The sequence below is a fragment of the Thalassophryne amazonica genome, chromosome 10, assembly GCF_902500255.1.
Source record: "Thalassophryne amazonica chromosome 10, fThaAma1.1, whole genome shotgun sequence".
Taxonomy (NCBI): Eukaryota; Metazoa; Chordata; class Actinopteri; order Batrachoidiformes; family Batrachoididae; genus Thalassophryne; species Thalassophryne amazonica.
The window spans coordinates 102,148,521-102,161,107 of NC_047112.1; the positions used below are offsets into that span (position 1 = coordinate 102,148,521).

At 40.8% G+C, this 12,587-nt stretch overlaps 1 protein-coding gene across 5 annotated transcripts in view; it reads left to right on the forward strand.

Annotated features, from left to right (window-relative positions):
* The window catches only part of tmem131 (transmembrane protein 131), a 99,007-nt gene extending 86,436 nt beyond the window's left edge, over window positions 1-12,571 (forward strand). For 2 of the 5 annotated variants that reach the window (XM_034180642.1, XM_034180643.1), the window contains exons 31-41: window positions 746-1,188; window positions 2,806-2,987; window positions 3,233-3,363; window positions 3,441-3,562; window positions 3,711-3,851; window positions 3,942-4,092; window positions 4,178-4,296; window positions 9,318-9,393; window positions 9,467-9,570; window positions 9,657-9,808; window positions 11,678-12,571. In XM_034180642.1, coding sequence (XP_034036533.1) covers window positions 746-1,188; window positions 2,806-2,987; window positions 3,233-3,363; window positions 3,441-3,562; window positions 3,711-3,851; window positions 3,942-4,092; window positions 4,178-4,296; window positions 9,318-9,393; window positions 9,467-9,570; window positions 9,657-9,808; window positions 11,678-11,944 — 1,888 coding nt within the window. In that variant the 3' untranslated portion in view covers window positions 11,945-12,571. The remainder of the gene's footprint in view (window positions 1-745; window positions 1,189-2,805; window positions 2,988-3,232; window positions 3,364-3,440; window positions 3,563-3,710; window positions 3,852-3,941; window positions 4,093-4,177; window positions 4,297-9,317; window positions 9,394-9,466; window positions 9,571-9,656; window positions 9,809-11,677) is intronic. The other 3 variants (XM_034180645.1, XM_034180646.1, XM_034180644.1) reach the window with 2 other exon arrangements.
* The last annotated feature ends 16 nt before the right edge of the window (window positions 12,572-12,587 follow it).

Genomic DNA, 12,587 nt, shown 5'->3' on the forward strand with positions numbered 1-12,587 from the left:
TTACACGATGATGCATTATTTTTCGTTTCATCTCTAATGTGGTGTGCAGAATTTAAAAATAAAATTATCACTGTCCTACTTAAGGACTTGACTGTGTGTCCTGTTGTTTTTAAATATGTTTGTGTATTTTTCCTAAATTTTTCTGGCTTCGTGCATCAGTGGTCACGGTAAAAGTGACTTAACTTAAACTGTACCTGAATGACATTTAATGAATCCATGAGGCAGTTGTTAAAATATAATTTCTATGTTCCTGCTCACTTAACAACAATTTTTGGGTGATGGCTCTTAAGCTTGAGGTTTGGAAGTGATTTTTCTAAAGCTTTAGATGGTTTTGGAAAGTGACGTCTACTTTGAGATTGAAGTGCACAAGTGAAAGTGGTACAGATGGAAAATTGTCAAATATGCAACACAGACTTTGTAGTCGCCTGTTTTGAAATCATGTCACATGGTCTTCCTGTACTTGAAAAACGAGCAGTGTGACGGCCAGCTGCTGGTGGGTTGTGGTTAACCACAACTTCACTGTTCACAGGGTGGAAGGAGACATGAACTACTTAGAAAATACTCTTTAGTGCGATGCCAGTTTATATTGTAATTCATACATTTTTAGCAAGTTGCATTAAATATCATGGCACGAAAGTTTGATAAGTTGGCCTTGGAGTATTTTTACAGCCCACAAGGACAGATATTACATATGTATTTGTTTTAGTTGCTTTTTTTAACCTAAAATTTTCTTCTCAACATTTAGGTTGAATGATTGCAACGACTCGACCCAGAATTCTCGAGGATTATATGGATCCAGCAACGGGACGGCACGGATGGTTGGAAGTCGACCAAGTAACAGTCGTTCATTGTCAGACTCAGACAGCCAAGATAAGAGACCCAGAATTGGCTTTAACCGCTCACCTATGCAAGTTACTTCCACTCCACTGATCAAAGGAAGTACGACCTCAGGCCAAGAGGGCTTGTCCCCCGGGTGCCAGCTCACTAATAGAAAGGCACGAAATACCAAGCAGCCAGATGTCCAGAGTCCAACTTTAGCCGGACCACCTTTGCCCCATAAAGGCCTCTGCCCTGAGGATGCAGAATATGCAAATTTAATAGGTGCTATGGACAATGACCTGGACCGTCCAGAGCCGTTGATGACTGAGGGTCCACAGGAGCAGAGCTCTCAATTGATACAAAACAAAGGTATCCATTTGTGTTTTTACCCGGAATAACAGGATATCTTCCCTCTCAATCAGGATAGAGCAGCCTTTAAACTCTGTATTTCATGGATGTTTTATGGTCCCAGATGAAGCAGTTTGATTGATGGTGAACAATATTGGTGTTCTTTCTGTATGTATCTATTAGAGCCCGACCGATATGGATTTTTTTGAGGCAGATGCCGATAACGATATTTGGATGAAAAAAAAATGCAGATAATCGATACATCAGCTGGTTTGCTGATAGATAAATCAGTCGATATTATTATTATTTTTTATTTTTTTTATGAGTAAAATGTTCTTTTTTGGACCCTTAACAAAAAAGGTATGAGCTAAAAGCTGAAGCTTTGTCCTCATATTGATTAACTTTATAACAGAAGAATTTTCAAGTTCAAAAAATGCAAAAATGCAATTGGAGCAGTAGTGCAGATAGTGAGTACTTTGAAAAGGGCTTATATTGGCCAATATATCGGTTGGGCTCTAGTATCTATAGCTGTCTACAATAGTAATATTTCCTATTCTGAAGTATCTTTAAATCTCCCTTTCATATATACTCTGCAAATATATGGACCTGATTGACAACCTTAAATATGTGATGTGATGGAAAATACTCCAATTGAGTTTTGCATAAAATACCCACAGTATATGTATAGAACACACAATAATACCACACCATCTTTATTTATAAAGCACTTTACTACAACCAAAGCTGATCCAATGTGCTGTACACTAAAACATGCAGTTAAAACATTAAGACATATATCTAAACAAGTTGATAAATAAATATAATGTACACACACATGCACACAGACACAACAGTATGCAAAGCAACATGTTTAAAAAACATAATCAAAATGAGGGGCCTTTAATGTCTCACCTTTCTCAAATCTCTTTTGTACAAACTAGGTCATGAATATAAAGAGTGGCAGATAGGAATCAACAGAATAATATAAATGCCGCATAAAACTGACATATGATTATTTGAAACAGTGTGATTTTCACTGGACGAGCAGCTTGGCAGGGGAAAGAATTAATAAAGATATAAAGATATCAATAAATATTTTATCCACTAGGGCTATAATCTGAAGTTTGACTGAATTTAGGTGACATTTGACCTCAAGTGAAACACTGAAGGTCAAGGTCAATTACTTATCCCAGGTAATGGCTTATAAGCAAAGCCTGTCACTATGTGCATGGCAAATTTGGAGGTAAAATTTCAAAAATTGCAACCAGGAAAGTTCTTTAGTTGAATTTAGTGTTTGACCTTCCTGTGACGTTGACCTTTGATCTTGAGTTTTTTGTGTACTGAAAGGTACCTTGCTAGGGTTGCTATCTGTGAAGTTGCCAAACTGTGCTGCACAGTGAGTTAAAGGTGAAAAATGCAATGATTACATACAATCAACAAAACAACAAAAAACAAACATACATACTGACAAACATATCTTGCAAAACTTCTTTTTGGCAAGATATTTGGAGGGGGGAGTTATCCGGGGGGGAAGATAAACTGTTACCCCGGAACCAAGGGGAGTAGTGGATTTTTGGTTTGGTTGTTATCTTGCTGAGTAAGAATGTTGTAAATGCATCTTTTGTTTGTTGTTCACAGTACTGGACTGCAAAGAGAAGCTGCGGGGTAAAACCAAAGCTCAGAAAAAGAAGGAAGAGAAAGACAAAAAACTGGCCAAGTGTCAAGGAGATGAGCTAAAAGATAGCCTGGTTGACAATGACGACAGTTCTTCAACTACCACAGAGACTTCCAATCCAGATGTAGAAACTAGCATCAAAGAGGTACAGCTCTGCTCAAAACACAACGCTGCAGTAAATCAGTACTATATGAACTTGTGTTCGGGTGCACAAAGGTAAATTTAATAGAAATATTTAGATCAGCTGGTTGGATGTTATTTCTGTTGTCTCTCCACAGTGTCTAATGCTATATAATAACTGAAATAGGGATTTGAAGGGGAAAAAAACAATAGCACAAGTAGAGACTTGACCAGCAGTTTCTTAAATCATTTACTCATCTTTGCTGCCAGGAGCCAGTAAAAAAGAAAGGAAGGACAGTGGCCACTGGAACTGTGAAAGAGGAATCTGCAAATTTCCTAATCAAACCCAAAGCCAAGAAACAAGGAACTACAAAGAAAGACAACCAGATAGAAAAATCCAGGTTAACTAACTACAGGCCACACCTCTGTTTGATCATTGTATTAATCTTATGTTTTGACAAACATTTCTTGGTTTCAGTTCTCTTGAGCTGCCGTATGTGACACCACTGGAGACCAAACAGCGTAAGAGCTTCACATCCAAAGCTCTCCACTCTCTTACCAACATCCCAAAGTCCAGGAACAGCCTGCAGAAACAGAGATGTGAGTCTCTTTGCTGAAACTTCATTATGCTGGTGTACACTGTCCAACTATGCAAATGACAATGAAGACTCTTGAACTTAAAATTGATATGCCATCCCCTGTTGCTTCAGAAGCAGAGATATTTGACTTTTTTTTTTTTTTTTGGCAGTAGATGGAAAGCTGGAGGATGGACATCCTTCTGTCTTCGTCAGTAGCTCAGTGTCCGAGTTGGGCCATAGCAGCAGCTCTGAAGGCGAGAAGGAGTTTGCTTCCCCAGAATGGGATCTCCCCATTTCCAAAAACGCAGTGTGTAAGTGGTGTCAGTTGTCTTTTTACCTGTTTGAGATGCTAACAGATCATCTTTATGCATCTCTGCCACTCTCCTGGTCTCTACATTCAGCTGCAGATAGCCTTCAGCAGATCTCCATCCAGACCATGAATGCCGATCCTTTTCTGAAGCGATCCATTCCACCCACAACGTCCTCCCCTCCACCGATCTCCCCCAGCTTACCGTCCCGAGTCACCTACAGCAGTGTACTCAACAACAGCAGGTATCTACTGCTACGCCAACCACAAATACCACCAATAAAGCAAGCACTGTATGTTTAATTTGACAGCGGTGCACGTCTGACATTTCAGTGAGGGGAACCTGAGGAAGGCTCCAGGGAATAAGGCCTCTGCAGCCACTCCACTCCCAGGCAAAAATGGGAACCCCACTTTTGCTGCTGTGGCTGCAGGTTATGACAAAAGCCCAGGTACACGTTATAGTTCATACTTGATTGAGGTGTGTGTATGTGTTTCCCCAAAACCTTGGTCAAATTAGCATGTTGGCTACCAAGTTTGAATTTTGTCAATAATGTGTTGTGAACTTTGGATTCTGCCAGTTTCCTTCCTGTAGCAGGAATGGACACTACACTTAAAATTATATCATGTTTCTTGGCTGTTTTGGTGATAACACTATAAATAACAATGTATCATCATTCCTCACAAACACCATTGGTCTGTGTGTGCACAATGTAATCCCTTCCTGCAGTGTGATTTGGTTTAATTAATTTGCGCACGAGTTAAATAATTAAATACGTTTGTTCCTCTGCAGGCATACAGGGCATCCGGAAAGTATTCACAGCGATTCACTTTTTCCACATTTTGTTATATTACAGCCAGTGAGGCCGGTAACGCGTTACTCTAATCTGACCGCTTTTTCAGTAACGTGTACTCTAACATGTTAATCTTTCCAAATCAGTAATCAGATTAAAGTTACTTCTCTGAGTCACTGTGTGTTACTATTATTTTTGTATTGTGGGTCGATCACAGCTTTAAGACAGGTGTCCTGGTGAGATTCAGGGGAAGGTCTCAACTGCCCACTTTGCTGCACAGAGTCGCATGCACTGTGCAGCTCAGCTACCAGTTGAAAAACAGTTGTCTCTCAAAGCACAGTGACGCTCACAACTATGGTTTACAAAGATGTTTATACGCTTTTTTCCCTCTTTAAAACGCTGTGCCGCTCTGTGCGTCTCCTCGTTAAGAACAGCGGAGCCGCGACGCACAAATGCTAATGCTTTTTTCCACCCAAATGCACCCAAGTCTCTTGATGAGGATGGCATGATGTAAAAACGCTGATAAAACTTTACCTTTCAGTCTGGTCATGTTTTCTGTATAAATGAATGTTATCCAGTGTTCTGCTCAAACAGAAAGTCAGGGGTGAATCCATATGGGAAGAGATTGTGGGTGGGGGGTAGCTCCCCACAACAACCCGAGATTTTGAAGACATTTTTTCATACTATTACTAGGACTAATACTACTTATAATAATAATAATTTCAACAACTAAAATGTTTAGAAAGAATTTAAATGTTAGAAAAGTATTACAAAGCATGTATTAGTTACATTTATAAACAATGTAGGTTAGTAACGGTAAGTTTTACCATTACAGTACTGTCAATTAAATACGAGTCGGCAGCTGCTGAAAGTAACTAATGAAGTAACTAGTTATATAAATTTAAAATTGATTAATCAGTAAAGTAACTTACTTTTTCAAGGCGTAATCAGTAATTGAATTAGTTTTTCAAAGTAACTGTGGCAACACTGGTTAAGCCTTATTCCAAAAAGAATGAAAGTCATTTTTCCACAAAATACTACACGCAGTACCCCACAATAACAATGTGAAAAAAGTTTGAGATTTTTGCAAATTTATTAAAAATAAATAAATAAATAAAAAAACAACAACTAAGAAATCACATGTACATAAGTATTCACAGAATTTGCCATGACGCCCAAGATTGAGCTGCTGTCAGTCATGGCCTGAAATATAAAAATGTTTTACTTTCTGTCTGAACATCTGTATGGAGCACAGACCATATTTTTGCACCGCTCCCGTCTTTCTCCTGCACTGCACAGAGAATATGGGTGTGCACAGTATAGATGCGTGGATCGTGGATATAGTTGAAGACACTGCAGATAATCTGCACATTTGCTCCAGTTAGTGGAAAAAAATTGGGCGTTGGCTATAGGACGCAGGATGAAAATCAATCACCACACGGCTCCACACGGATAACAGCATTAAACCCTTTGTATATTGTGCCTAAAACTCTCATGAATATATTCTCTGGGTTTATAGACGTTGTTTTTTATGTAAAAATGCCAGAAGAAGCCCAGGTTGCTTATCCATTATTTTCAGTTGGAATCATTGTGAGCTGCAATCGCTTCCTGTTTGCTTTTTAACATCCTGCTTATGTCAAACACTGTCTGTTCTCCTTGTTCCAGAGTAATATACAGTGGGGAAAATAAGTATTTGACCCCCTGTCAGTTTTGCAGGTTTTCCCACCTACAAAGAATGGAGAGGTCTGTAATTTTTATCGTAGGTACACTTCAACTGTGAGAGACAGAATCTTAAAAAAAAAATCCAGTAAATCACATTGTATGACTTTTAAATAATTAATTTGCATTTTATTGCATAAAATAAGTATTTGACCCCCTAGAAAAACAAAGCTTAACAATTGTGCAGAAACATTTGTCTGGCATTACAGAGGTCAGACATTTCCTGTAGTTCTTGACCAAGTTTTCACACACCGCAACAGGGATTTTGGTCCACTCCTCCATACAGATCTTCTCCAAATCTTTCAGGTTTGGAGTTTCAGCTCCCTCCAAAGATTTTCTATTGAGTTCAGGTCTGGAGACTGGCCAGGCCACTCCAGGACCTTGAAATGCTTCTTACGGAGCCCCTCCTTAGTTGCCCTGGCTGTGTGTTTGGGGTCATTGTCATGCTGGAAGACCCAGCCATGACCCATCTTCAATGCTCTTACTGAGGGAAGGAGGTTGTTTGCCAAAATCTCGCAATACATGACCCCATCCATCCTCCTTTCAATACGTTGCAGTCGTCCTGTCCCCTTTGCAGAAGAGCACCCCCAGAGTATGATGTTTCCACCCCCATGCTTCGTGGTTGTGATGGTTTTCTTGGGGTTGTTCTCATCCTCTAAACATGGTAAGTACAGTTGATTCCAAAAAGCTCTATTTTGGTCTCATCTGACCACATGACCTTCTCCCATGCCTCCTCTGGATCATCCAGATGGTCACTGGTGAACTTCAAACGGGCCTGGACATGTGCTGGGCTTGAGCAGGGGGACCTTGCTGCCCTGCAGGATTTTAAACTATGACAGCATCATGTGTTACTAATGTAATCTTTGTGACTGTGGACCCAGCTCTCTTCAGGTCATTGACCAGGTCCTCCTTTGTAGTTGTGAGCATTCTCAGAATCATCCTTACGCCACGAAGTGAGATTTTGCATGGAATCCCAGACCGAAGGAGATTGACAGTCATCTTATGTTTCTTCCACTTTCTAATAAATAATCATAACAGTTGTTGTCTTATACCAAGCTGCTTGCCTATTGTCCTGTAGTCCATCCCAGCCTTGTGCAGGTCTACAGTTTTGTCCCTGGTGTCCTTAGACAGCTCTTTGCTCTTGGCTATGGTGGACAGGTTGGGGTGTGATTGAGTGTGTGAACAGGTGTCTTTTATACAGGTAACAAGTTCAAACAGGTGCAATTAATTCAGGTAAAGAGTGCAGAATAAGAGTGCTTCTTAAAGAAAAATTAACAGGTCTGTGAGAGCCAGAATTCTTGCTGGTTGGTAGGGAGTCAAATACTTATTTTATGCAATAAAATGCAAATTAATTATTTAAAAATCATACAGTGTGATTTACTGGATTTTTTTTTTTTACGATAAAAATTACAGACCTCTCCATTCTTTGTAGGTGGGAAAACCTGCAAAACTGACAGGGGGTCAAATACTTATTTTCCCCACTGTATATAAGATGTCTGAAATTCAGTTTGCGTTTATTAAATTACGCGCATCAGTACTGCAAGTTTTCATGGTCTCTGCTGCCATCTCCTGGCCAGTAGTGTTCATGGCAGTATTTGAGATATCCCATAATCCTTTGCATGCCAGAGAGTTGCTGCAGTGGATGAAAAGCATAAAAATGTACATTTTGGTTGTATAATGTTAATTTACAATTGTCGTGGATTCTGTCTGTGCTATTTAAACCGCAGCAACTCTCTGGTGCGCAAAGGATTATGGGTTAGAGTCCAAGCATCTAGGTGTCAGCAGGTGGCAGTGTTCTATTTATTTTGACCCCGGTTATATCATACGGTTGTCTAATCACAACTTTTCGCTTTTGCAAATGGCTTTTTTTTTAAACAAATCAAAAATTTAATATTTTACAAAAGCACATTTATATGTAAACACCAACACACACCTCACATTAACATGATGTTTTTTACATAAAATGAATGAGTCAACCAGTCAGTGTTAGTGGAGGCTCATTTTACCCATAATCCCTTTGGCATCTGTCTGTGTTTGTTACAAAACTTCAGAATTGGTGCATTATTTAAAATTAAAATATATGTTATATTTTAACTTTGTACATGACAGAATTGACATTAATGGAGTTATTCTATCCGGATTAATTTTATTTATAAATCAAAACCATAAGTCAAAACTGCTTTATTTTCCAAGACATCTGCCTCACGGCAGAACTGCTATATGCTGATCTTAGCTCCTCTCAGCTGCTGCACTGCTGCAAAATGCATAGTGAACAGGAGCTTCCAGCAGTGGGCAGGGCTCACAAAGACAGTGCTGACTCCTTGCTTGGGTTTGTGGAAGTGATCATGGTGTTAAAACTCAAAATCAGCTTGTTTGTAGTTGCAAGTGTACCGGAAACAATACTAAAAGTTATGGGTTAGCTGTAGCTTTCAATAATTTTTTTTTTTATTTATTTTTTGGTGGTTTATCGGTTTAACTTCATAAAAGACAACTTTTCAGTTAGCTGATTAGCTGTTATCGAAGCTAACTTTTTAGTTAGCTGTGCCCACCACTGCTGGGTTCAAAGAAGCTTGCCACAGTGGTGCCGCAGAAGCACTACAGGTGCATATATTCACGGCTGGTGCACTTATGTACTGTCAGCTCTGCACCAACTACTTCTGGGTGCAGTGGGAGGCTTCTCATCAGTGCAGTCTCCTCTCAGTGTAACTGGGGCTTCAATAATCCATTGGTAATCAGAATAATTGTAATGATGATCGGGGGGTCAGGTGGAAATCTCAATCAGAGAAAGTCTTTGGTGCGGGTGAGTGACTTATTTTTAGCAGTGGATTTAGATGACATTAAAGCTGATCTGCACATCTCCAGTACACACCCATTCTACAGTACGCTTCTGAATCACCCTGATGCGCTCATGATATGGCCAACATCACATTGCATTGTTTTTTTGTTTTTTTACCCCCTAGGTGGCCCAGGTAAAACTGAGAACCAAGGGAAGTGTCTTGCGCACATGCCATCTGTTGAAAGTGATAGCTCTGACAGGTAAAGTCTGCAAAATGCAAAATGGCATGTTGACATTGAACTGCTAAATCTCAAAGTATTTTGGCTTTTGTAGCTCTGGATTGTGGAGTCCTATTGATACAGCCAGCAGCCCAAACTTCAGTTCTGCCAACTCGTTCTCTGCATTTGGACCCAACAATTCCTTCAATCTTACAGGAGGTAACCTGTGATGCTTTACAGGGTGGATTAAAAACAGTCGGGAATGTTGAGGAACTGGTTTTATGTGATGTATGTGCTGGTTTTAGTTTTCAGTGGCATGAACTTTCCAAAGTCTTCTGAGCCTCAGCACAGCTGGCCTGAGTTCACCACTGTACCCTCCTCCATATGGGATATCCCGAGCAGTAACTCTCTGCACTCCTGGGCCAGTAGCTCCAGCTCCCCAACTGCCCCAACTGCAGTAAGGCCCTCTTCAGATATACACATTTCCCCTTTTTATAACGGGGTAACAGAACCCGTGGGCATGAATAACATACGAGGTCTGTGAGAAAAGTAACTGACCTTTTTATTTTTTTCAAAAACTGTATGGATTTGATTCATATGTTTTTACGTCAGCCAAACTTGAACCTTCGTGCGCATGCGTGAGTTTTTCCACGCCTGTCGGGTGCGTCATTCGCCTGTGGGCAGGCTTTGAGTGAACACTGCTCCACCCCTCTCGTCGCTGTTTCATTGCGAGGAAATGGCGGAATGATTTGGGCTTTTTTCCATCAGAATTTTTTCAGAAACTGTTAGACAGGCAGCTGGAAACCATTCGAAAAATTATCTGGCTTTCGGTGAAAATTTTACGGGCTTCACAGAGAATGAGTGTTACTACAGCTTTAAGGACGCCCCACAATGGCGCATGGCACGCCGCCAACGAGAGGCAGAAACCACCACATCATTTCTAAACGAATGGCTGTGTGGAGCCGGGACCGTCGTGTGCAATTTCTCTGGTTATCACAAGAGCAGGACATCAGCCATTTTCCGGCAGATGTCACTTTTAACAAGAGATTTTGTCATGGAAAGCCGCGCGGAGGCTTCGCGCGTCACGACCGATTCGCTGATGAAGCGAGACAAAGGAACACCTCCGTTTCGGAGTGTTAGAGGACAAGTTGGGACATGTCCAGCTCTCGGCTTTCAGTGCTTACCAGTCGAGTGAGTATAAAAGAAATTGTGGAGAGCTGGACATGTCCCAACTTGTCCTCTAACACTCCGAAACGGAGGTGTTTCTTTGTCTCTCTTCATCAGCGAATCGGTCATGATACGCAAAGCCTCCGCGCGGCTTTCCATGACAAAATCTCTTGTTAAAAGTGAAATCTGCTGGAAAATGGCTGATGTCCTGCTCTTGTGATAACCAGAGAAATTGCACACGACGGTCCCGGCTCCACACACCCATCCGTTTAGAAATTATGTGGTGGTTTCTGCCTCTCGATGGTGGCTCGGAGCGCGGCGTGCCGAGCGCCATTGTGGGCCGTCCTTAAAGCTGTAGTAACACTCCTTATTCTCTGTGAAGCCCGTAAAATTTCCATTGAATGCCAGATAAATTTTTCGAATGGTTTCCAGCTGCCTGTCTAACAGTTTATGAAAAAATTCTGATGGGAAAAAAAGCCCAAATCATTCCACCATTTCCTCGCAATGAAACAACGACGAGAAGGGTGGAGCAGTGTTCACTCAAAGCCTGCCCACAGGCGAATGACGCAACCGACAGGCGTGGAAAAACTCACGCATGCGCACGAAGGTTCAAGCTTGGCTGACGTAAAAACATATGAATCAAATCCATATAGTTTTTGAAAAAAATAAAAAAGGTCCGATACTTTTCTAACAGACCACATATGACATATGACCACATGACTGTCACGTTTGGACAAAGTCAAGTTGCGAATCAAATTCCTTCACCTTTACGAGAATAAATATTTTAAGGGCAGTTTCAGAGTCAACCTTTATTGACTTACAAAGTTTGGTAGAAATCAAAAAAAGGAGCTGATTAGGTCAACAGACAGACCTGACCTTGTTCCAAGTGGCTGATTTTTGGCAAATTTGACCTTATTGGGCAATTCCAGGACCCACTTCCATATGTGTGCCAAGCTTTGTGAACATCAGTAAAAAAAAAAAAAAAATCAGCATTTTGACCTTTGCCAAAACAAACTCTGGGGATTTGTGGGGTTGACTGTCATTCACATATTGAGTTTGGTGTAAATCAGCCAGAGGACTTGGGGAGGAGCAGTGGGACAAACAGACTACTCAAATGATAGTGTGGTGATTCCATTGTGAAGCTTTTTCTCTTTGCCAGTCACTCCTGGGAAACACTCGCAGTCCCTGGTCGACGACGACTCCCTTCAGCAGTTCCATTTGGTCAACAAGTGCAGATGCAGCTTTGCATCCTTTTTCTCCATCTGTCACCACAACAACCCTGACTGACACAGCAAACAGTCCCGCCCCATCCACTCCAGCTCACACTGAGATGAGTCGAACCTACAACCCGTGGAGCATGTGGCGCCCCACTCTAAGCAGGCGGAGCTCTGAGCCTTGGCCAAGCTCTTCCGACAATGGCAGTTAAACAGCCATGACTGCACTTAAACAGAATGTGATGGACTCAATGTTAACTAAGACTCCCAACAGAAAGCAGCGTTACATGAAATGTAACAATTTGTAGGTTACCAGCCCTGTATTTAGTTTACTGCAGTTTTTTTATTCATGAGGGCAGAAATGCAAACTTTTATTTGGATTTGTTTTAACAGGTGCCCTTGATTTACAAATGTTGATGCCAATGCACGTATTATCATTACAGATAATTGACAGCTGCTGCAGTCCTTCTGAAATTTTGGTGCATGGCACAGAATCTCTGAAGTTCAGTATTAATGGTGGAACAAAAAAGTTTTAATCCACGCGTCTTCTGTTTTCACAAATTGGTGTTTTTATTGCTGTTGGGACATGTCAAAATTGGTTTCAGAGGTTAAATTTGCAAATTCTTATTGCACTGGGCTTTTATTTTGTGCCCTGATATTTTATTTAGAATTGCAAGGCCAAAAAAATTAAACTTTCATGTACCCGTTAAGTGAGCTCTGCCCAACAAGAAACAAGCCAGGAAAACAAATTGGTCAGGTGATCAAACAGTACTTAAGTTTGAGGTTTGTACTGTGCATTACCTCTATTTGTCAGTTAAATAAAGGATTTCAGCAAAGCATTTTCTTTTTAGCAAA